At 43.3% G+C, this 26,315-nt stretch overlaps 1 protein-coding gene across 2 annotated transcripts in view; it reads left to right on the top strand.

The window, feature by feature from the left end:
* Window positions 1–10,824, top strand: part of LOC109883567 (cytosolic arginine sensor for mTORC1 subunit 1) — a 35,643-nt gene extending 24,819 nt beyond the window's left edge. The window contains exons 2-9 of one of the 2 annotated variants that reach the window (XR_002254193.2): window positions 525–595; window positions 5,236–5,429; window positions 5,971–6,106; window positions 7,759–7,882; window positions 8,162–8,272; window positions 8,494–8,576; window positions 8,648–8,791; window positions 9,460–10,824. Coding sequence is in view for 1 of the 2 variants with exons in the window: in XM_020475603.2 (XP_020331192.1) it covers window positions 525–595; window positions 5,236–5,429; window positions 5,971–6,106; window positions 7,759–7,882; window positions 8,162–8,272; window positions 8,494–8,576; window positions 8,697–8,791; window positions 9,460–9,528 (883 nt within the window). In the remaining variant the exon portion in view is untranslated. The remainder of the gene's footprint in view (window positions 1–524; window positions 596–5,235; window positions 5,430–5,970; window positions 6,107–7,758; window positions 7,883–8,161; window positions 8,273–8,493; window positions 8,577–8,647; window positions 8,792–9,459) is intronic. The other variant, XM_020475603.2, reaches the window with a different exon arrangement.
* The last annotated feature ends 15,491 nt before the right edge of the window (window positions 10,825–26,315 follow it).

Here is a 26,315-nt window from a genome sequence, read left to right as displayed (position 1 = left end):
AGACCCATATCATTATTCTTTCAGTACACTCCTTATTCTGCCCAGGGCCCAATCTCATCCCATAGTTCTCCTGAATGGATCTCTCCTGCTGGGCAGGGGACCGCCTGCCACAAAGACAACGATGTGTCCCTGAAACTCCCCCTGTCCCAAAATCTAAGACTTAAGTATTTCGGGTTCAGGCCTGAAGTGAATCCAGTCCAAGTTCCCTGCTTACCTTAATGTCCCCAGTGCTCCCCACTGCTAGGCTGCACAGCAATCGGCCTAACAAGTGGGGCCCTCGAAAGACTGAGTGTCCTGCCATCCCATCTTAGAACGGGTCTGGCTCTGCTCTCTCCAGGATTTTATTTTTTAAACTGTGGGTGATTGAAGCAAAGCAGGACCTTGTTGGATTGGGTACACACATTGTGAGCAGAGCAGACCAAGCTGGGGGAATGTTGGCAAAGGGAAGACGCGAGCTTGGCTTGGTGATTGGCCAGCGGTTTGCCTCTTGTCTATCCCTTTCTCTCTTTCTCCATCTCTCTCAGATGCAAGTTCTTCAGTCTGACAGAGACCCCAGAGAACTTCACTGTCGTCCTCGATGAAGAGGGATTTAAAGGTAAATGATTCCCCTACTTCGTATCAAGTTAACCAGAGGCACCACTTAACAAACCTCCATTCATGGCCTATTCTCAATCACACTCCCTTAACATGCTGTAACAACTTCAACATCACTTGTTTTTTATGGCCCATTCTTATCTTTGAGTCATATTATTCCCAGTGTCTTTTTCTCACCGATGTAGTTGATATTACCGGCGCATACTGCCTCCGGGCCTTCTCTCTTTCTATTTTAAGAGGTGAAAGCTGGTGCAGTGAAGCCACAAGGGGCTTCTTCTGACAAATTATTCTAATCAGAACAGTGGCCCTTTGAAGGGGAATAGAGAGATGGAAAGGGGAATGACAGAGCGAGAGCAATAGGGGGAAAGAGGGAGGGGATGAGAGAGTGATGTTTCATTAGTGATTGAAGGGTCCTGGAACTGCCTGTTAATGTTGTGAATAAATACCATTTAGATTCCCAGTCAACAAGTGTTCAATTACTTCAGGGGATGAAGAACAAGAAGTTCACTTCACACATTTGAAACATAATGCTATAGAGCATAAAGTAACATAGCAACAAACTAATTTCCTTTAGAAACCTCAGAGCTGAATGCATACATGGTTCAATGCATTATTAGCCTGTGTCTAACTACATATACAGTTGAAGTCGGAAGTTTACATACACCTTAGCCAAATACATTTAAACTCCGTTTTTCACAATTCCTGACATTTAATCAAAGTAAAAATTCCATGTCTTAAGTCAGTTAGGATCTCCACTTTATTTTAAGAATGTGAAATGTCAGAATAATAGTAGAGAGAATGATTTACTTCAGCTTTTATTTCTTTCATCACATTCCCAGTAGGTCAGAAGTTTACATACAGTGGGGCAAAAAAGTATTTAGTCAGCCACCAATTGTGCAAGTTCTCCCACTTAAAAAGATGAGAGGCCTGTAATTTTCATCATAGGTACACTTCAACTATGACAGGCAAAATGAGAAAAAAAATCCAGAAAACACATTGTAGGATTTTTATGAATTTATTTGCAAATTATGGTGGAAAATAAGTATTTGGTCACCTACAAACAAGCAAGATTTCTGGCTCTCACAGACCTGTAACTTATTCTTTAAGAGGCTCCTCTGTCCTCCACTCGTTACCTGTATTAATGGCACCTGTTTGAACTTGTTATCAGTATAAAAAACACCTGTCCACAACCTCAAACAGTCACACTCCAAACTCTACTATGGCCAAGACCAAAGAGCTGTCAAAGGAAACCAGAAACAAAATTGTAGACCTGCACCAGGCTGGGAAGACTGAATCTGCAATAGGTAAGCAGCTTGGTTTGACGAAATCAACTGTGGGAGCAATTATTAGGAAATGGAAGACATACAAGACCACTGATAATCTCCCTCGTTCTGGGGCTCCACGCAAGGTCTCACCTGTGGGGTCAAAATGATCACTGCAGGATTTGAGTCCCTGGCGGCGTAGTGTGTTACTGATGGTAGGCTTTGTTACCTTGGTCCCCCCGTTCGGTGAGCAAAAATCCCAGAACCACACGGGGGGACCAAGGTAACAAAGCCTACCATCAGTAACACACTACGCCGCCAGGGACTCAAATCCTGCAGTGCCAGACGTGTCCCCCTGCTTAAGCCAGTACATGTCCCGGCCCGTCTGAAGTTTGCTAGAGAGCATTTGGATGATCCAGAAGAAGATTGAGAATGTCATATGGTCAGATGAAACCAAAATATAACTTTTTGGTAAACTCAACTCGTCGTGTTTGGAGGACAAAGAATGCTGAGTTGCATCCAAAGAACACCATACCTACTGTGAAGCATGGGGGTGGAAACATCATGCTTTGGGGCTGTTTTTCTGCAAAGGGACCAGGACGACTGATCCGTGTAAAGGAAAGAGATTATCGTAAGATTTTGAGTGAAAACCTCCTTCCATCAGCAAGGGCATTGAAGATGAAACGTGGCTGGGTCTTTCAGCATGACAATGATCCCAAACACACCGCCCAGGCAACGAAGGAGTGGATTCGTAAGAATCATTTGAAGGTCCTCGAGTGGCCTAGCCAGTCTCCAGATCTCAACCCCATAGAAAATCTTTGGAGGGAGTTGAAAGTCCGTGTTGCCCAGCAACAGCCCCAAAACATCAATGCTCTAGAGGAGATCTGCATGGAGGAATGGGCCAAAATACCAGCAACAGTGTGTGAAAACCTTGTGAAGACTTACAGAAAACGTTTGACCTCTGTCAGTGCCAACAAAGGGTATATAACAAAGTATTGAGAAACTTTGGTTAAACTTTGGTTATTGTCCAAATACTTATTTTCCACCATAATTTGCAAATAAATTCATTCAAAATCCTACAATGTGATTTTCTGGATTCTTTTTCTAATTTTGTCTGTCATAGTTGAAGTGTACCTATGATGAAAATTACAGGCCTCATCTTTTTAAGTGGGAGAACTTGCACAATTGGTGGCTGACTAAATACTTTTTTGCCCCACTGTACACTCAATTAGTATTTGGTAGCTTTGCCTTTAAATTGTTTAACTTGGGTCAAACATTTTGGGTAGTCTTTCCACAAGCTTCCCACAATAAGTTGGGTGAATTTTGGCCCATTCCTCCTGACAGAGCTGGTGTAACTGAGTCAGGTTTGTAGTCCTCCTTGCTCGCACACACTTTTTCAGTTCTGCCCACAAATTTTCTATAGGTTTGAGGTCAGGGCTTTGTGATGGCCACAACAATACCTTGACATTGTTGTCCTTAAGCCATTTTGCCACAACTTTGGAAGTATGCTTGGAGTCATTGTCCATTTGGAAGAACCATTTGCGACCAAGCTTTAACTTCCTGACTGATGTCTTGAGATGTGGCTTCAATATATCCACGTAATTTTCCTTTCTCGTGATGCCATCTATTTTGTGACGTGCACCAGCCCCTCCTGCAGCAAAGCACCCCCACAACATGATGCTGCCACCCCCGTGCTTCACGGTTGGGATGGCGTTCTTCGGCTTGCAAGCCTCCCCCTTTTTCCTCCAAACAGAACGATGGTCATTATGTTCAAACAGTTCTATTTTTTTGTTTCATCAGACCAGAGGACATTTATCCATAAAGTATGATCTTTGTCCCCATGTGCAGTTGCAAACCATAGTCTAGCTTTTTTTATGGTGGTTTTGGAGCTGTGGCTTCTTCCTTGCTGAGCGGACTTTCAGGTTATGTCGATATAGGACACATTTAACTGTGGATATAGATACTTTTCTACCGGTTTCCTCCAGCATCTTCACAAGGTCCTTTGCTGTTGTTCTGGGGTTGATTTGCACTTCACACCAAAGTATGTTCATCTCTAGGAGACAGAACGTGTCTCCTTCCAGAGCGGGATGACAGCTGCGTGGTCCCATGGTGTTTATACTTGCGTTCTATTGTTTGTACAGATGAACATGGTACCTTCAGGCATTTGGAAATTGCTCACAAGGATGAACCAGACTTTTTTTTCTTTTTTCTGAGGTCTTGGGCTGATTTCTTTTGAGTTTCCCATGATGTCAAGCAAAGATGCACTGAGTTTGAAGGTAGGCCTTGAAATGCATCCACAGGTACACCTTCAATTGACTCAAAGGATGTCAATTAGCTTATCAGAAGCTTCTAAAGCATGACATTTTCCAAGCTGTTTAAAGGCACAGTCAACTCAGTGTATGTACATTTCTGACCCACTGGAATTGTGATAGTGAATTATAAGTGAAATAATCTTGTCTGTGAACAATTGTTGGAAAAATTACCTGTGTCATGCGCAAAGTTGATGTCCTAACTGACTTGCCAAAACTATAGTTTAATATCAAGAAATTTGTGGAGTGGTTGAAAAATGAGTTTTAATGACTCCAACCTAAGTGTATGTAAACTTCTGACTTCAGCTGTACATCGTGGTTGTGCACCAGGACCATCCTACTCGGTGAATTTCATACAAATAAAAATGGTGAATTTCATACAAATAAAAATGGTGAAACATTAAAGTATGCAACTATACGAAATATATTCACTTGTCACCAAATAACTGATTAATACACTGTTTTGCAATGAAGGTGAGGAATGAGCAATATCCTGCTTGTGGGTCAGTTTAGACCCTCTAGGCCCAGTAGGGAACAGTGTTGTTTTCCCTGGCCCGTGCCCATCCGGTGTGAATAGACTGATGCAAACAGAGCGGAGAGTTAGAGGAGGGTCTGGTTGAACCCTGACTCTTGACACACACACACACACACACAATAGCCATCAAGCAGTTGAGTGATCGAAGTAGCCTACTGCTCCAGAATCACCTTACCCTCCCCAAATCTTAATCTCACCCACTTAGAGGTACAACTACGAAACTGACTTTAGATCAGTCTCTTGGGGAAACGCCATCCTAGTCCCAACTTGTTTCTATGTCATGACATAGGATCCACTTCCTGGTTGTAACTCAGCTGAGTGATAGTTTATAAATAGCATAGGTATTTTAGACCCCCATGAAGGAAGGCACTGGCAGTGGGGTGGAGTTCAGAGGAAATTACTTAAAGCAGCTGTGTAGACATGGCTTGAGGCTAGGTTGGTTAAATAACAACTTTGCATTTGGCCTGTGTCCAACTGTGTGTGTTGTTTGCGTGCGTCTGTCCCTGTCCTGACCCTCACCTACTCCCCCCTCCAGAGCTACAGCCGTCGGAGCACCTTCAGGTGGAGAGTTCCGTGTGGCTGCCACTCAACGTCATCTCCAACGGCAACGCTTCCAACAGCTCACAAGCAGTGGGCGTGACCAAGATCGCCAAATCCGTCATCGCCCCGTTGGCCCAGCAGCACGTGTCAGTCTTCATGCTGTCCACCTATCAGACGGACTTCATCCTGGTAAGTCCGCAAACTGTGGCTGTAATTCCGACCAGTTTATACCTGGGGATGATTGGGTTGGCTGATACGATTTATTTATTGTTCTTCTACAACATAATGGGCCTTAATGTCCAGACAGAAATTCTGTTTTGTTACACCCTCCTAAACATGGCCTTGGTGTCTAACTGTGACAGAGTTGCTAAGCGATAGGCTGTATTATTTGTCAACTTGACATTTTAACAGGTGAGGTATTAACAGCCACTGTACTGAGAACCGGAACTTAGCTGAATATTCTAATAGCAGTTGTTGACATCTCACCAGTGAAAGTGTTAAGTGGGCAGAAATAACAGACGTAGTGCCAGACGGCCCACCAGACGGCCCCATCAGCAAATATGTTAATTCCTGACATAGTTCTCAGAGTTCATAGGCTCTGTTAAGGCCAAAGACTGGTTGTGTCAAAAGAGGGAGGGAGCGTATTACACGAGGGTGGTAGTGTTTAGCCAGGTAGGCAACTAGTCTATTTTGATGACATAGTAAGCTTTTTTTGTTGTTGTTTCCTCAGGTGCGGGAGAAGGATCTGGCTGTAGTTATCCACACTCTGGAGGAAGAGTTCAACATCTACAGAGAGGTGGGGGGAGAGTACTCAGCTGTACTCAGCCAAGATGTCCGCAATGGCTTCCAGAAGAACGGCAAAGAAGGTACGGTTCAGAAGAGAGGGATGAGGTAGGGGGAAGGATGGGGAGAGAAGGATAGAGGGTGACGGATGGAATGTGCAACAAATGTACATTAACACGAAAGTTAACCCGTTTTGGATTCGACATGCAGTTAAATCCATTATCTCTGACTCATAGCTGATGCATACAGTGCATTTTGAAAGTATTCAAACCCCCTTTTCCACGTTTTGTTACGTTACAGCCTTATTCTAAAATTGAAATACCTTAAGTATACCCAAGTATTCTTGGGTGTGACGCTACAAGCTTGGCACACCTATATTTGGCAACCTGGCAGGTCCTCTCCAGCTCTGCCAGGTTGGATGGGGTGTGTTGCTGTACAACTATTTTCAGGTCTCTCTAGAGATGTTAGATCGAGTTTGAATCCGGGCTCTGGCTGGGCCACTCAAGGACATTGAGACTTGTCCCGAAGCCACTCCTGGGTTGTCTTGGCTGTGTGCTGAGGGTTGTTGTCCTGTTGGAAGGTGAACCTTTGCCCCGGTCCGAGGTCCTGAGTGCTCTGGAGCAGGTTTTCATCAAGGATGTCTCTGTACTTTGCTCCGTTCATCTTTCCCCTCGATCCTGACTAGTCTCCCAATCCCTGCCGCTGAAAAACATCCCCACAGCATGATGCTGACACCACCATGCTTCACCGTAAGGATGGTGCCAGATTTTTTCCAGATGTGACGCTTGGCATTCAGGCCAAAGAGTTCAATCTTGGTTTCACCAGACCAGAGAATCTTGTTTTTCTCATGGTCTGAGTCCTTTATTTGCCTTTTGACAAACTCTAATCGGGCTGTCATGTGCCTTTTTTACTGAGGCGTGGCTTACATCTGGCTACTCTACCATAAAGGTCTGATTGGTAGAACGCTGCAGAGATGGTTGTCCTTCTGGAAGGTTCTCCCATCGCCACGGAAAAACTCTGGAGCTCTGTCAGTGACCATCGGGTTCTTGGTCACCTCCCTGACGAAGGCACTTCGACCCCTAATCAGCTCTAGGAAGAGTCTTAGTGGTTCCAAACTTCTTCCATTTAAGAATGATGGAGCCTACTGTGATCTTGGACCTGCAGACATTTTTTGGTATCCTTCCCCAGATATGTGCCTCAACACAATCCTGTCTCAGAGCTCTATGGACAATTCCTTCAACCTCATGGCTTGGTCTTTGCTCTGACATGCACTGTCAACTGTGGGACCTTATAGAGACAGCCTTTCCAAATCATGTCCAGTCAATTGAATTTACCACAGGTGGACTCCATTCAAGCTGTAGAAACATCTCAAAGATGATCAATGGAAACAGTATGCACCTGAGCTCAATTTCAAGTCTCATACTTCAGTAAATAAGGTATTTATGTGATTTTATTAATTTCCAAAAATGTATACATCTGTTTTCGCTTTCTTCATTATCGGGTATTGTGTGTAGTTTGGAGAGAGAGAACATTTATTTAATCAATTTTAGAATAAGGCTGTAACTTAACAAAATGTGGAAAAAGTCAAGGGGTCTGAATACTTTCAGAATGCACTGTAGCTACTGTCTTTACTGCTTTTCAGACCACTCTCCAGTCCCAGTGCTTAGGGTTCATTCACACATGGTTGAGATTTGTAAATGAAAACCAACTCTATATTCTCCTTTTTTGTTTCCAGCCCCCCAGCCTACAGTGCACCCGGTGCTGATACCACCGAACCAGTTCTGTGTGATGAGTCTAGACCCAGACACTCTGCCTGCCATTGCCACCACACTTATCGACGCGCTCTTCTACTCCAGCAGGTGAAACCTGCTCTTGCATGCAATGCCCTTCCTTGTTGACCTTTTCTCAGTTATAGCCTTACTAATACAAAAGATGACCACTGTGTAAAACCAGTCATTAACACGGAGTTGATCGTAATATAGGGGGTACATTTAGCCTTTGAGCAAAATATCCGGTAAACTATTTGATAATGAACTAATTAATAAGGACTGGAAAATGTTTTTGTTGTTTTTGTCTGGAGACATGTAAGCTGTAAGACCCTACAGTCCTGATAAAGTGTCAACTATTTTCTCCCCCAGTCCTAAAGAGGGCGCTCTTCCCAGCCAGGATCTGGACTGTATCAAGTTCTTCTCCTTCTCCCTGATCGATGGCTACGTCTCTCTGGTAATGGATACTGAGGCACAGCGACAGTAAGACTCATCTCCTTTCACCTCTCTTAAATCTGAGCTGCCCTGAAGCTCTCACGTGACACACTGGGTTATATCGCTCACCAGAATCTGGGCGCACCGCTACAGTGGCAGGGAGAAGAGACTACCGGTGGTCCCTGCTGTTGCATCTGTGTGTCGGTGGGCAGTTAGACATATCAGGTTGGTAACAGCAGTGTGTGTTTTGTTCTCTCTCTTCTTGTTAGGTTCCCTGCTGATCTTCTCTTCACAAGTTCTTCCGGGGAGCTGTGGAGGATGGTGCGCATTGGGGGACAGCCTCTGGGTTTCGGTAGGCCACCCTTTAATCCTAATTATTAATAATATGGGATTGGGATTCAATCACGCTCACTAATATTTTAGTGTATCTCTCTCTCTCTCTCTCTCTCTCTCTCTGCGCCTTGTTTTCCAGATGAGTGTGGCATTGTTGCCCAGATATCCCAGCCTTTAGCCGACAGTGACATCTCCGCCTATTATATCAGCACCTTCAGCTTCGACCATGCCCTGGTGAGTAAGCCTTAAACTGCTGATGTGAGTTACACCAAGCATTACTCCTTGCAACTTGGCATTCAGAACTCTAGAAGGGGGTATTTTCTGATTCTGACCAGTGGAGGGCACTGTTTGCCAGAGTTTCAGGCTAGTGTGTAATGAATGCCATGATAATTTATCTAAGGCTAAACTACACTAGCAGGTTTTTGTGTAACAGGACTTTGACATATCTGGTTACAGAAATTACAAGAATGTCAGCAGCTCTTCAATACATATTTAATTTCTGATTGTCATAGAAGTATCAACACCAGATAATGCTAAATCATCGGCTTCCCTTAGACTTTACAACTTGACGTCAGCAGTGACTTTCTGCGCTATCTACATAGTTGGCACTTGAATGACACTGATAGTTTGACGTGAGGAGATGAATGTCTGACTTAACAAACTGTTTTAAACTCCCCCTAGCCTTGTATCTTCAAATGTCAGTCAACAAGCCCAAGATAAAATGCTTTTACTAATATGATGTGTTATTAAAATACCCCTGTGGTCTATCCTATGTAGGAAAACCCCTCAGAAACCTTTCACTTGATGGCAATGAGCCATCAATTAGAATGCTTCTCATGCTGAAGATGCTGATGGCATTGGAATAGGAATTGCAACCTCGTCTCTCCTGTGTTCTACTCTAGGTCCCTGAAGAGGACATAGTGAGTGTGACTGAGATGCTCCAGCAGCACAGGAAAGAGCCAGCCTGCTGATGGCGGCCTGGTCCGTACTACGCCCCTCTCCGTGTCTTGGGCCTGGGGCAGTACAGGGCTGGAGGGAGATGCTAACTCTGTGCCTAGACTAGCACTGCAGCATGAGCAGTATTAACTATGAACTTTGTTGCCATGACCATGCACCGATTGGATGCTGCCTGGACCCTGACCAATGCACACAACGGGATAAGGGAATTGGTGAACTTAAAGTCCAGTTGTGATGATGGTAAAACTGTACTTAAGGACTGCAGGTATAATGAGGTTATAATGAATGCATTCTAAGACTTGTTATAAGCCTATATAACCCCCTTATGTCTTATCACCCCATAACAAGAGCTGACTAAATAACAGCAATTTTGAGTCAGTTGTATGTATCGCTCTACATAGAGCGATATAACATTAAAGAGAAAGGGGGATACCTATCATAGCCTAAGCCTTGTCATAATGCATTATTATAAAGGCGCATGCACTCTTATAACGAGCAATAACACATTATACCTGTAGCCTTTTTAGAAAGTGTTACCGTGAGGACTTTATGTTACTTTCCTGCTTGCCGCAGGGCACAAACATGTTACTAGGACTGTCAACAACACGGCTGAGTCTTCCAGTGATGTTTATATCGTAATAGTATGTGTCAAAGTTCAAATTAATTGTGTGAGTGAATTATGTGAAGCACAACTTATGCTTGGTAAAAAAACATTCTCCATTGGTGCGTCATATTCGCCACATCTTCACAAATTCTACGTGTAGTAGGGCACGTACATTTCCTAATCGCACCCCCAATAGCTGAAGACACTCTTTGAAATCTCAGCACCGAGTGCTATTTTGGCCAATTATGTTTTTTCCGACATTCAAAAAGGTTCAAACTTAGTGTATTTGTGGAAATGATTCTGTTAATAATTGTTAAAAACAAATCTATCAGAATTGTATTTTCTTGGAAAACATGCAGGCAATACTACGAGAGATATTACAAAAATCCCACGTTAAGTGTGGTTTTATTCAATGCCGTGATGCAGTTCCAACATCAATAAGTTACTCAGATTTTTTAAGGTTCAACATTTCTTTACTTTTGTAGCTTTGATACGATCAACACTGTCTTATTTACAGTTTGTTTTTCAATTTGCACAATAAACAACTTTGTTTTTCATTTCCTTGTAGACTGATATTGAAGCTACTAATATCATTAGAAATATATATATTTTTTGGTACAATGACATTTTGTACAATAAAAAACGAAATGTTCTGTGAAATATTTGTAAAATGTACTGCTTTATTCAATAAAGACTATTGAATGAATTCATGTATTTCTGGACTTCATTATGAATACATTGTCACCAATTTGTTAAGATATAGTAACATTTACTTTGTTTTGAATGAATTTACACAAATACCTTGGACATGGGGTGAGACGTATTACACATACTTTGTCACACTATTTGGTGATGCAATGTCTTCATGACAACCATTATGTGATTTTTCTTTTTTTTTTTTACAGTACATTTTTGTTTCCATCAGAATGCTTCTTGTTTTAGAGACACCAGTCATACGGTATTAGTCGATCAACCCACCATTTAGTGTCTCCATGGCTCACCAGCATAGAACAACTCTAACAGACTTTGGTAAATATGTATACTTAATATTTAAAGTAATATTTGTGTATATTAATCCTTTGTCACATACTTTGCTTGGTAATGGAATAATCTATGGTTTCATGATTTGGTCATTTTGCTGGTGACTAGATACACAGCATTTTTTTTTTTACGTGTGTGCGATCATGTTCCTAAGTGTTCATTCGTGCTGTGTCCCTTACATTGTACATTTGGAATTTCCCCAGTGTTCATATGTGTTCTCCTTGTGATCAAGTTGGAGACGGTACGAGCTGCACCCCACTCTGGGGACATGGACAAGTGTCAGAAGGCTTTAGACAAGATCGTAGAGCTTTCCAACCTGTTGGATCACGAAGCTGGCATCCTCCTGACTACTTACGTAAGTAACAAGATGCAACTGAGTTGATTCGGTGAATATCTTTGTCTGAAACTTGACCCGATGCCTGGCCTTTAGCTCAGTGGGCTAACACAATCTTGAGGACCACAGGGGATCAGGGTTTAAACCCTGGGTTGGTCACAGTGACAATCGCGAACTCCCCACTAAATAACTAAAGATTGCGTGGTGTTCTCAGAACAGTATTTCAAACACTGCTGTGTATTATTCCTGGGAAAGTTATACCTGTAACTGCATTTATCTACCAAAACAAGTACTGTACACTTGCAAGAGCGTTGAGGGATAGTCAAGCTCTTAGCTCGCCTGTGTAACTACTGTGTATTATTATTGTCTACCAGCCATCTCTGTTATATTCGGTAGCAATTAGCCTGGGGAAGAGGTTAACTGTGGAATAACCATTGCTTTGTGTATTATAAACTTTAACAGTATATTTTATGCTGCTGTGTTTACTACCAAGCTGCAAATAATGTGCAATTGAATTGAAAGTCCACTGTTTTATGTGCTTCCAGATCAAAACAAATGGCTTCCCAACCGATCAGCAGGCCCCAGGCGTGGATGGAGTCCCACCAACAACCATCACTGGCTCCACCCATAAGGTGAAGCTACAGAACATCCACAACAGAGCCATGCTCTTCCACTGGCACATAGACACAGTAACCAAATACATGACTGACCTGTTGGAGGCCTCAGATAATGAGACTCAGATACTCCTGCGGCTCCTGAGGGATTCCATGAACCATCTCCAGAACCTCTTTGGCCGCATAGAGAAGCTCTTGCAGATCCTGGACTCAAATACCACTACTGTGTCCACCAAGGTGCCCCAAGCCGTGTCCCGTGATGAGTATGGGAAGAAGATTTATGGCTGGGCAGTGCTAGACCGGCATAAGGACTTTCTGGCCATGGTGTTGGAAGTTGCTGGCTTTAAGGCTAATACTGTATGTGAGGGTTAGAGAGAGTGATTGTTTGTCACTTAAAGGTGATTTTAGGATATTTATTCAGGAATTTCATGTAAATCAACAATAAGGGGACACAGGCCCATCGCCAGTAATGTGAATGTGAAAGAAGATTGTGGTTTGATTACTGCACAGTATATATTTACATCTATTTATTTGAGTTTGTTTTCAGTTTAGGTTCTAATTTATTTTCGAAACAAATCAAGGACCGCAAGGAACACTATCAAATTTGTTATTCACTTTTAAGTTATTCAATTCACTCTTGTCATGGAGAGGAACATAGACATTTCCATCCCGGTCTTTGCTGTCCCTACTGCTCCTCGTCTATGGAGCCTAAATTAGGCTAGGTTGAGGGAGCATCTCCCTCTGACTCAAATGGTGTTTCATAGAGGTTTGAGAGCTGTGGTTGGTGAGTGGGGTAGAAGAACAGGAAGTAGTACTATGACGTCCAGGAAGGTCAGAAGTCCCCAGAGATTGAGAGTCTGTGTCCCAAATGACACCCTATTCCCTATTTAGTGAACTGCTTTGAGCAGAACCCAAGTTGTTCACTAAATAGGGAATAAGGTGCCATTTGGAACACACCCACTGACTCCCCTATTATTCACATCTCATGACGTCCTCCTTGCATCCTCAGAACACACAGATAACAGGCTGACACTGTATACTAAAGTGTTAGTAATGCCATAAATATTGAATGTATACTAAAAATGTATTCATTCATTCATGTACTATAAGTTATTTTGTATAAACGTGTCTGCTATATGGGTTTGTGTTTAAACTTGTAACTTTTGGTCTCAGCTATATCAAGTTAAGCCTTGATGGCCTTTTTTTGAAAACTGCACACTGTCAATTTGAAATGTGTAATTATTTATTTGTTATGAGATTGATATGAACAGAGGAAGTCATGACCATAGGGGGCACAAGTGCACATGCCCTCTTAGATTCGTCCTGTTTAAAATAATGTATTTCTTTGTTTAATTATTTATTTTAAAGTTGTTTCTCTGTAATAGTACACTGAACAAAAATATAAATGTAACATGCAACAACAATTTCAAAGATTTTACTGAGTTACAGTTCATAAGGAAATCAGTCAATTGAAATGAGTTAATTAGGCCCTTATTCTGTGGATTTCACATGACTGGGAATACAGAAATAAATCTGTTGGTCATAGATGCCTTAAAAAAAAAAATAGGGGTATGGATCTGAAACTCAGTATCTGGTGAGCACCATTTGCCTCATGCAGTGCAACACATCTCCTTTACATAGAATTGATTAGGCTGTTGATTGTGGCCTATGGAATGTTGCTCCACTCCTCAATGGCTGTTCGAAGTTGCTGGATATTGGCAGGAACTGGAACACACTGTCGTACGTGTTGATCCAAAGCATCCAAACTTGCTCAATGGTAACAGGTGAGTAGCAGGCCATGGAAGAAGTGGGACATTTTCAGCTTCCAGGAATTGTGTACAGGTCCTTGTGACATGGGGCTGTGCTTTATCATGCTGAAACATGAGGTGATGGCAGTGGATGAATGGCACGACAATGGGCTTCAGGATCTCATCACGGTATCTCTGTGCATTCAAATTGCCAATAGATAAAATGCAATTGTGTTCATTGTCCGAAGCTTATGCCTGCCTATACCATAATCCCACCGCCACCATGGGGCACTCTGTTGACATCAGTAAACCGCTTGTCCACACAATGCCATATATGCTGTCTGACATCTGACCGGTACAGTTGAAACCGGGATTAATCCGTGAAGAGCACACTTCTCCAGCATGCCAGTGGCCATCGAAGGTGAGCATTTTCCCAATGAAGTTGGCTACGATGCCGAACTGCAGTTAGGTCAAGACCCTGCTGAGGACGATGAGCATGCACATGAGTTTCATGAGGCTATTTCTGACCGTTTGTGCAGATATTCTTTGGTTGTGCAAACCCACAGTTTCATTGGCTGGTCTCAGACGATCCCTCTGGTGAAAAAAGCAATCACTGATTACAAAGGGAAAACCAGCCATATCGTGGACACCCACGTCTTGCTCCCAGCTAAACACCTTCACCCGCTTTGAAGATAACAGTGCCACCGATGCAGGCCGCTCCCAAGGACTGTGAGCTCTTGTTCTCCGTGGCAGTCATGAGTAAGACATCTAAGCGTGTTAACTCTAGCAAGGCTGCCGGGCCAGGCGGCATCCCTAGACGCATCCTCAGAGCATGCGCAGACCAGCTGGCCGGAGTGTTTACGGACATATTCAATCTCTCCCTATCCCAGTCTGCTGTCCCCACTTGCTTCAAGATGTCCACCATTGTTCCTGTACCCAAGAAATCAAAGTTAACTGAGCTAAATGACTATCACCCCATAGCACTCACTTCTGTTATCATGAAGTGCCTTGAGAGGCTAGTTAGGGATCATATCACCTCCACCCTGCCCTAGACCCACTTCAATTTACATACCGCCACAATAGATCCACAGACGATAGAATCGCCATCGCACTGCCCTTTCCCATCTGGACAAGAGGAATACCTGTGTAAGAATGCTGTCCATTGACTACAGCTCAGCCTTCAACACCATAGTACCCTCCAAGCTCATCATTAAGCTCGGGGCCCTGGGTCTGAACCCCATCCTGTGCAACTGGGTAATAGACCAACCTGATGGGCCGCCCCCAGGTGGTGAAGGTCCACAACACCTCCACTACACTGATCTTCAACACAGGGGCCACTCGAGTGTGTGCTCAGCCCCCTCCTGCACTCCGTTCACCCGTGGCCACCCACACCTCCAACTCAATCATCAAGTTTGCAGACGACACAACGGTAGTAGGCCTGAATAACAGCAATGAAGAGGATGTGCCTTGGCGGAGTGGTGCCAGTAAAATAACCTCTCCCTCAACATCAACAAAAGGAAGGAGCTGATCGTGGACTTCAGGAGACAGCAGAGGGAGCATGCCCCCATCCACATCGACGGGACCTCAGTAGAGAAGGTGAAAAGCTTCAAGTCCTCAGCGTACACATCACTGACAATCTGAAATGGTCCACCTACACAGTGTGGTGAATAAGGCTCAACAGCCTTCTCAGGAGGCGGAAGAAATTTGGCTTGCCCCCTCAGACCCCCACAATTGAGAGTATCACTGCCTGGTACGACAACTGCACCGCCCGCAACCACAGGGCTCTCCAGTGGGTGGTGCAGTCTGCCCAATGCATCACGGGGGCACACTGCCTGCCCTCCAGGACACCTAAAGCACCAGATGTCACAGGAAAGCTAAAAAGATCATCAAGGACATAAACCACCCGAGCCATGGGCCTGTTCACCCCGCTATCATACAGGAGAGGTCAGTACAGGTGCATCAAAGCTGGGACAGAGCGACTGAAAGACAGCTATCTCAAGGCCATCAGACTGTTAAATAGCCATCACCATCCGGCCTCCACCCAGTACCCTGCCCTGAACTTAGTCACTGTCACGAGCCGGCTGCCACCCGGTTAGTCAACCCAGCACCTTAGAGGCTGCTGCACTATGTACATAGACATGGAATCACACAGTTTACATACTGTATTCTAGTCAATGCCATGCCGACATTGCTCATCCTAATATTTATCTATTTCTTAATTGCATTCTTTTAGTTTGAGATTTGTGTATTGTTGTGAATTGTTAGATACTACTGCACTTTTGAAGCTAGGAACAAAAGCATTTTGCTACATCTTCAATAACATCTGCTAAATACGTGACCAATACAATTTGAATTGATTACACTCAACATGACTCAGGTCATGAAGCAGTTGCATTACTTTGGTAGTAGTTGCATCACTTTCTTGCCCGTAAACTTCCTGAAGTTGAGAAACCGCTAAATTGAATGAGAAAAATAAAGGATGATTCAGTGGAGGGTTAGACATGTAATTCATAAGCCAACAAACTCAAAATTGTGTTTAGTTGACCAAATAATAATTTAAAAAGGAAACATATTGATTTATTTTTCTGATGGGGTTTCACCTATTATGCACATTAATTATAGCACATTGTAAGATACTGTATGAAGGAAGTTTGCCATATCGACAGTACTTTTTGTACCATATGATGAAGCAAGGTGAATATAAGACTGGCCACACTCACTTGGCTAAGCAATTCATTCTTAGCTATATTACTGACAACATAAGCAATAAAAACTGAAGACATGGCATATGAGATTTTCTATATGAAGTCAACAGCAGGTTATATTATGCAAACGTGTGCCCACAGCTACACTCCATTACAACACATTTAATTATATTAGATTGAAAAGTATACACAAAAAGAAAGCACTACTATCCGACACTGTGCACTTTCATAATGTCTTTCAGTATTTTAAAATATTGTTGCGAGGAAGCAGTCCTGGAACTTGTGGTTAGGGTGGAATCTATAGTCGATTCCAGAGTACCTTAGATTCTAGAAGCCCTAAATCCTGGTGGGAAGAATCAGGTCTCAGGATTCACTCATTTTGGAGGTCGGCAATACTATTTATTTTTAAATCATATTTTATTTATTACAATTTTAATGTACTGTATTTAAGAAAACCCTGGAATGAGTCCAAACCTTTGACTGGTACTGTAAATAATATATAACATCTCTTGAATATATACTGTACCAGTCAAAAGTTTGGACACACCTACTCATTCCGGGTTTTTTCACAATTTTTTACTATTTTCTACATTGTAGAATAATAGTGAAGACATCAAACCCATGAAATAACACATATGGAATAATGTAGTAACCAAAAAAAGTGTGTTAAAAAAATCAAAATATATTTTATATTTGAGATTCTTCAAAGTAGCCACCCTTTGCCTTGATGACAGCTTTGCACACACTTGGCATTCTCTCAACCAGCTTCATGAGGTAGTCACCTGGAATACATTTCAATTAACAAGTTACCTTGTTCATTTGTGGAATATCTTGCCTTAATGTTTTTTGAGCCAATATGTTGTGTTGTGACAAGGTAGAGGTGGTATACAGAAGACATCCCTATTTGGTAAAAGGACAAGAACAGCTCAAAGAGAAACAACAGTCCATCATTACTTAAAGACAAGAAAGTCAGTCAATATGGAACATTTTAAGAACTTTGAAAGTTTCACCAAAGTGCAGTCGCAAAAACCATCAAGCTCTATGATGAAACTCGCTCTCACGAGGACCGACACAGGAAAGTGTTACCTCTGCTGCAGAGGATAAGTTCATTCGAGTTACCAGCCTCAGAAATTACAGCCCAAATAAACACTTCACGGACTTTAAGTAACAGACACATCTCAACATCAACTGTTCAGAGGAGACTGGGTGAATCAGGCCTTCATGGTCAAATTGCTGCAAAGAAACTACTATTACAGGACACCAATAATAAGAAGAGACTTGCTTGGGCTAAGAAACACAATCAATGGACATTAGACTGGTGGAAATCTGTCCTTTGGTCTGATGAGTGCAAATTTGAGAGAAGTAGAGTAGGTGAACGGATGATTTCCGCATATGTGGTTCACACTGTGAAGCATGGAGCTGTGATGGTGCGTTGCTGGTGACACTGTCAGTGATTTATTTAGAATTCAAGGCACAATTAACCAGCATGGCTACCACAATTCTGCAGCGATACGCCTTCCCATCTGGTTTGTGCTTAATGTGACTATCATTTGTTTTTCAACAGGACAATGACCCAACAAAACTTACACAAGGCTGTGTAAGGGCTATTTGACCAAGAAGGAGAGGGATGGGGTGCTGCATCAGATGACCTGTCCTCCACAATCACCCTACCTCCACTCAATTGAGATGGTTTAGGATGAGTTGGAACGCAGAGTGAAAGAAAAGCAGCAACAAGTGCTCAGCATATGTGGGAACTCCTGGTTGAGAGAATGCGAAGTGTGCAAAGCTGCCATCAAGGCAAAGGGTGGCTACTTTGAAGAATCATTAACAAATCAAAACATATTTTATATTTAACACTTTTTTGGTTACTACATGATTCCATATGTGTTATTTCATAGTTTTGATATATTCACTATTAGTCTAGTCTGCACAACACTGCCAGGACCTAGGATCGAGGGAGACACCCAAAACATTTTGTACTATATATCTTGACATTGATGAAAATAATCATGGCCTCTAAACCTTCAAGCTGCATACTGGACGCTAATCCAACTAAACTATTGAAAGAGCTGCTTCCTGTGCTTGGCCCTCCTATGTTGAACATAATAAATGGCTCTCTATCCAGCGAATGTGTACCAAACTCACTAAGAGAGGCAGTAATAAAGCCTCTCTTGAAAAATCCAAACCTTGTCCCAGAAAATCTAAATAAAAAAAAAAAACTATCGGCCTATATCAAATCTCCCATTCCTCAAAAAAAAAATGAAAAGGCTGTTGTGCAGCAACTCACTGCCTTCCTGAAGACAAACAATGTATACGAAACGCGTAAGTCTGGTTTTAGACCCCATCATAGCACTGAGATTGCACACGTGAAGGTGATAAATGACCTTTTAATGGTGTCATACCAAGGCTCTACATCTGTCCTCGTATTGTTAGACATTCACCACATTATTTTGGAGAGATTGAAAACTGTCGGTGTTCCTCAAGCCTCAAGGTGTTCCTCAATTTTACCTCTTGGTGATGTCATTCGGAAACATAATGTTAACTTTCACTGCTATGCGGATGACACACAGCTGTACATTTCGAGGAAACATGGTGAAGCCCCAAAATTGCCCTCCCTGGAAGCCTGTGTTTGACATTTTTATTTTATTTGACCTTTATTTAACTAGACAAGTCAGTTAAGAACAAATTTTTATTTTCAATGACGGCCGAGGAACAGTGGGTTAACTGCCTGTTCAGGGGCAGAACGACAGATTTGTACCTTGTCAGCTCAGGGATTTGAACTTGCATCCTTCCGGTTACTAGTCCAACCACTAGGCTACCCTGCGGCAAATTTTATACTTTTAAACTCTGACAAGACAGAGATGCTAGTTCTAGTAGGTCCCAAGAAACAAAGAGATCTTCTGTTGAATCTGAGAATTAATTAATCTTGATGGTTGTAATAAAACTGTGAAGGACCATGGCATTACTCTGGCCCTTGATCTCTCTTTCGACAAACATATCAAGACTGTTTCAAGGACAGCTTTTTTCCATCTATGCAACCTTGCAAAAATCAGAAACCTTCTGTCCAAAAATTATGCTGAAAAATGTATCCATGCTTTTGTCACTTCTAGGTTCGACTACTGCAATGCTCTACTTTCCAGCTACCCGGATAACGCACAAAATAAACTTCAGTTAGTGCTAAACACGGCTGCTAGAATCTTGACTAGAACCCCAAAATTTGATTTCATGGCTTTACTGCTAACCTACAAAGCATTACATGGGCTTGCTCCTACCTATCTATCCAATTTGGTCCCACCATACATACCTACACGTACGCTATGGTCACAAGACGCAGGCCTCCTTACTGTCCCTAGAATTTCTAAGCAAACAGCTGGAGGCAGGGCTTTCTCCTATAGAGCTCCATTTTTATGGAATGGTCTGCCGACCCATGTGAGACGCAGACGCCTCTTCAATAGTGATTAACAGTTTCAACTGTTCTGCCTGCAGCTATCGAACCCTGACCTGTTCACCGGATGTGTTACCTTGTCCCAGACCTGCTGTTTTCAACTCTCTGGAGACAGCAAGAGCGGTAGAGATACTCTGAATTTTCAGCTATGAAAAGCCAACTGACATTTACTCCTGAGGTGCTGACCTGTTGCACCGTCTACAACAACTGTGATTATTATTATTTTACCCTGCTAGTCATCTATGAACATTTGAACATCTTGGCCATGTTCTGTTATAATCTCCACCCGGCACAGCCAGAAGAGGACTGGCAACCCCTCATAGCTTGGTTCCTCTCTAGGTTTCTTCCTAGGCTCTGGTCTTTCTAGGGAGTTTTTCCTAGCCACTGTGCTTCTACACCTGCACCTGTAGTACAAGTCTGGGTTTAATGGTCTCTTTTCCAAGCTTAAAAGGATAAACATTCACATGCCATGGGCCAGAACAGGTTGAATACATTGGCCATGCTGTCAATCTAGCATGACTTCTGCCACAAAACAACTGGAAACTCGGAACTGGGAAATCTCTGACTTCAGTGTGTTCAAGACAACTGGGAACTCTGAAAAAAACTACCTCCGACTGGGAACATACGTTTTGAACAGTCATCCAACTCAGAATTCCAAGTCGGGAACTCCGGCCTCTTTCTAGAACTCCAACCAGAAGATCACTGACGTCATGATTCTACCTTGTTTTTTCCCTTAGTTCCCAGTTGTCTTGAAAGCACCATAAATCCAGAAAAAAAAGAAAGTTTGACAATTTTCCAACAAGAAGAACCGCCGCCGCACCACCTTCCAGTTCAAGTGAGCACAGCACAACAAGGTATGTCCAAAATGGTCTTGTATGCTGCTGCTTAAATTATGTAGTATACAAGGGAGATACTGTAGCTAAGAAAGTAACACTAAGTGTATGTTGTGTAGTAAGCTGGTCCCTTCACCCTCATAACTTAGCCTACTGTTCTGACTTGGTGGTGCACATGTAACCTATAGCCTGTATTAGAGAAATGTAAGAGCTTTCATTGTCTGCTTATATGCCCCCTTTATTTATCCTACGGTTCTGACTTGGTGTACAGGGAGAATACTGTAAGAACGGCCCATGTCGTGAATTCTGTCGCTGTACATTTCAAAAGTGCTGAACAAATAGTTATTGACTACGTCCATCCTAACTCACTTATTGTGTTAATCGAAATTACGGATTGCCTCTTCTCCGCTCATCATTCCCTTATGCCATAGTTTGTACATCTCACTTGTCAGTAGAAACCATATTTTTTTAAGCAAGTCAGCCATATGAGCTATGTTTTTTTTTAAGGCAGTAAATTAGGCTAAATAAACTGTTTCGCTGCCAGACAAGGCTCCGTTGATAGCCAAGTGTAGCAGTGGTAAGGATTCACTCCATGGTGCTGAAAAGAAAGTTCTGTTGTTGGGACAGCTTTATGTAGGCCCTAACAGTTTGTGGGCACCGCTTGTCACCGATATAGTGCAATTAATGTACAGTCGTGGCCAAAGGTTTTGAGAATGACACAAATATTAATTTCCACAAAGTTTGCTGCTTCAGTGTCTTTAGAAATTTTTGTCAGATGTTACTATTGAATACTGAAGTATAATTACAAGCATTTCATAAGTGTCAAAGGCTTTTATTGACAATTACATAAAGTTGATGCAATGAGTCAATATTTGCAGTGTTGACCCTTCTTTTACAAGACCTCTGCAATCCGCCCTGGCATGCTGTCAATTAACTTCTGGGCCACATCCTGACTGATGGCAGCCCGTTCTTGCATAATCAATGCTTGGAGTTTGTCAGAATGTGTGGGTTTTTATTTGTCCACCCGCCTCTTGAGGATTGACAACACGTTCTCAATGGGATTAAGGTCTGGGGAGTTTCCTGGCCATGGACCCAAAATATCGATGTTTTGTTCCCCGAGCCACTTAGTTATCACCTTTGCCTTTTGGCAAGGTGCTCCACCATGCTGGAAAAGGCATTGTTCGTCACCAAACTGTTCCTGGATGGTTGGGAGAAGTTGCTCTCTGAGGATGTGTTGGTACCATTCTTTATTCATGGCTGTGTTCTTAGGCAAAATTGTGATTGAGCCCACTCCCTTGGCTGAGAAGCAACCCCACACATGAATGGTCTCAGGATGCTTTACGGTTGGCATGACACAGGACTGACTGATGGTAGCGCTCACCTTGTCTTCTCCGGATAAGATTTTTTCCGGATGCCCCAAACAATCGGAAAGGGGATTCATCAGAGAAAATGACTTTACCCCAGTCCTCAGCAGTCTAATACCTGTACCTTTAGCAGAATATCAGTCTGTCCCTGATGTTTTTCCTGGAGAGAAGTGGCTTCTTTGCTGCCCTTCTTGACACCAGGCAATCCTCCAAGTCTTTGCCTCACTGTGCGTGCAGATGCACTCACACCTGCCTGCTGCCAATCCTGAGCAAGCTCTGTACTGGTGGTGCCCTGATCCCACAGCTGAATCAACTTTAGGAGACGGTCCTGGCGCTTGCTGGACTTTCTTGGGTGTCCGGAAGCCTTCTTCACACAATTGAACCGCTCTCCTTGAAGTTCTTGATGATCCGATAAATGGTTGATTTAGTTGCAATCTTACTGGCAGCAATATCCTTGCCTGTGAAGCCGTTTTTGTGCAAAGCAATGATGACGGCACGTGTTTCCTTGCAGGTAACCATGGTTGACAGAGGAAGAACAATGATGCCAAGCACCACCCTCCTTTTGAAGCTTCCAGTCTGCTATTCAAACTCAATCAGCATGACAGAGTGATCTCCAGCCTTGTCAACACTCACACCTGTGTTAATGAGAGAATCACTGACATAATGTCAGCTGGTCCTTTTGTGGCAGGGCTGAAATGCAGTGGAAATGTTTTTGGGGGATTCAGTTCATTGTCATGGCAAAGAGGGACTTTGCAATTGCAATAATTGCAATTAATCTGCTCGCTCTTCATAACATTCTGCAGTATATGCAAATTTCCATCATACAAACTGAGGCAGCAGACTTTGTGAAAATTAATATTTGTGTCATTCTCAGAACTTTTGGCCACGAATGTAGTGTTGTGTAGAGGCTTTGCGGGCATGCACCAACCCCCCAAAAATTAGGAGTTTGCCCCACCAAGATTTACATGCTACAATCGCCACTGTCCCTATCCCCCCTCGGGATTTTGGCAATGGGCACATTTCCGAAGGAAGCTTGCTGATCGGCATCTCGGATCCCTCGATGAGCCAATGTCTTGGATGCAATAATCAGCTAAACTAACAGTAACATACTGGGCTCCCGAGTGGTGCAGCGGTCTAAGGCACTGCATCTCAGTGCTAGAGGCGTTACTACAGACACCCTGGTTTGAATCCAGTCTGTATCACAACCGTCTGTAATTGGGAGTCCCGTAGGGTGGCACACAGCTGGCCCATAGTCGTCCAGGTTTGGCCTGTGTAGGCCGAATTTGTTCTTAACTGACCTGCCTGGTTAAATGAAGGTTAAATCTTTTTTTAAATACCATCGCACAACTGGGTGAAGTCAAGAGGGGTGTTTGCCATCCAGCCATCAATGGGTTCCCAAATATAGACAGCATCCACATGGCCATGAAATCATTTTGGGATGGTGATTTTAACTATGCATGTGAACAGAAAAAACTTCCACACTTTATGTGCATTTGATAGGTTATGTGATGCTCAAAAGACGCTGCTGAATAAGGTGGCCAGGTAGAACGCACAACTCGTTAATTCTGCAGAACAGCAATGTTGGCTTATACGTCTACAAGATAGCTTATTGTTGAGTGTATTTTGCCATTGCTAAAGCAACCTGAATTGTCCTAATGGTCCTCTCTTTGTAGCTATGCTTTTATTTTGACTGGTTAAGCCACAACTGAATGAGCGAAATAAAACATTTTGTTTGAACTCAATCGCAGACATTAGCACCTCTATTTCAGTCTCAGAAAAATGTTTCGCCGTTGAATTTTATGGTAGGGTGTTGTATATTCCCCATGTTTTAAAGGGATTATTTTGACCAATTTCGAAACACAAACAGCCATGGTCACTCACGAGCACTGAGGCTTTGAGAACAATATTGGTATTTATCTATGGTTATCTCCTACCAGTGTGTGCATGATGCTCGTAAGATTGTTTGATAAATCACACTTTTTCTATGCTAACACACATTCTAAATTCTGTTCCTAAGTATTATTTTCAAATCAAATTTTATTTGTCACATGCCGAATACAACCGGTTACCATGAAATGCTTACTTACAAGCCCTTAACCAACAATGCAGTTCAAGAAAGAGTTTAGAAAATATTTCGTAACTAAAGTAAGAAATATAAAGTAACACAAAATAATAAGGCTATATACGAGGGGTACAGGTTAGTCGAGGTAATTTGTACATGTAGGTAGGGGTAAAGTGACTATGCATTGATAATAATCAGCGAGTAGCAGCAGTGTAAAAACAAAGGGGGTCAATGTAAATAGTCCGGGTGGCCATTTGATTAATTGTTCAGCAGTCTTTTGGCTTGGGGGTAGAAGCTGTTAAGGAGCCTTTTGGACCTAGACTTGGCACTCCGGTACCACTTGCCATTCGGTAGCAGAGAGAACAGCCTATGGCTTGGTTGACTAGAGTCTTGGACAATTTTTTGGGCCTTCCTCTGACTAGTATATAGGTCCTGGATGTCAGGAAGCTTGGCCCCAGTAATGTACTGGGCAGTACGCAAATACCCTCTTTAGCACCTTACGGTCGGAGGCAGAGCAGTTGCCATACCAGGCAGTGATGCTCTCGATGGTACAGTTGTAAAACCTGTTGAGGATCTGAGGACCCATGCCAAATCTTTTCAGTCTCCTGAGGGGGGAAAAGTTTTGTTGTGCCCTTTTCACAACTATCTTGGTATGTTTGGACCATGATAGTTTGTTGGTGATGTGGACACCAAGGAAGTTCAAACTCTCGACCCGCTCCACGACAGCCCCGTTGATGTGAATGGGGGCGTGTTCGGCCCTCCTTTTCATGTAGTCCACGATCAGCTCCTTAGTCTTGCTCACATTGAGGGAGAGGTTGTTGTCCTGGCACTACACTGCCAGGTCTCTGACCTCCTCCCTATAGGCAGTCTCATCGTTGATCAGGCTTAACACTGTTGTGTTGTCAGCAAACTTAATGATGGTGTTGGAGTCATGCTTTGCCACGCAGTCGTGGGTGAACAGGGAGTACAGGAGGGGACCCCGTGTTGAGGATCAGCGTGGCAGAGATGTGTTGTTGCCTACCCTTACCACCTGGGGGCGGTCCGTCAGGAAGTCCAGGATCCAGTTGCAGATGGAGGTGTTTAGTCCCAGGGTCCTTAGTTTAGTGATGAGCTTTGTGGGCACTGTAGTGTTGAACACTGAGCTGTAGTCAATGAACAGAATTCTCACATAGGTGTTCCTTTTGTCCAGGTGGGAAAGGGCAGTGTGGAGTGCGATTGAGAATGCGTCATCTGTGGATCTGTTGGTGTGCTATGCAAATTGGAGTGGGTCTAGGGTTTCCGGGATTAGGGTGTTGATGTGAGCCATTACCAGCCTTTCAAAGCACTTCATGGCTACCGACGTGAGTGCTACGGGGCAGTAGTCATTTAGGCAGGTTACCTTTGCTTTCTTGGGAACAGGGACTATGGTGGTCTGCTTATAACATGTAGGTATTACAGACTCAGTCAGGGAGAGGTTGAAAATGTTAGTGAAGACACTTGCCAGTTGGTCCGCGCATACTCCGAGTACACGTCCTGGTAATCCGTCTGGCCCCGCGGCCTTGTGAATGTTGACCTGTTGAAAGGTCTTGCTCACATCGGCTACAGAGAGTGTGATCACACAGTCATCTGGAACAGCTGGTGCTCTCATGCATGCTTCAGTGTTGCTTGCCCTGAAGCGAGCATAAAAAGGCATTTAGCTTGTCTGGTTGGCTTTCTTTACTGGGCAGCTCGTGGCTGGGTTTTCCCTTTGTAGTCCGTAATAGTTTGCAAGGCCTGCCATATCCGATGAGCATCAGAGCCGCTGTAGTAGGATTCAATCTTAGTCCTGTATTGATGCTTTGCCTCTTCTATGGTTCGTCTGAGGGCATAGCTTGATTTCTTATAAGCGTCCGGATTAGTGTCCCGCTCCTTGAAAGTGGCTGCTCTAGCCTTTAGCTCGGTGCGGCGTTGCCTGTAATCCATTGATTCTAGTTGGGATATGTATGTTCGGCCACTGTGTGGGGGGGGGGGGGGGCGTCGTCGATGCACTTATTGATGAAGCCGGTGACTGAGGTGGTATATTCACCAATTCC

This window comes from Oncorhynchus kisutch, linkage group LG3, assembly GCF_002021735.2.
Source record: "Oncorhynchus kisutch isolate 150728-3 linkage group LG3, Okis_V2, whole genome shotgun sequence".
Classification (NCBI taxonomy): domain Eukaryota; kingdom Metazoa; phylum Chordata; class Actinopteri; order Salmoniformes; family Salmonidae; genus Oncorhynchus; species Oncorhynchus kisutch.
Note: the sequence above shows the minus strand (reverse complement) of the source record. Positions and strands in the feature narration are given on the sequence as shown.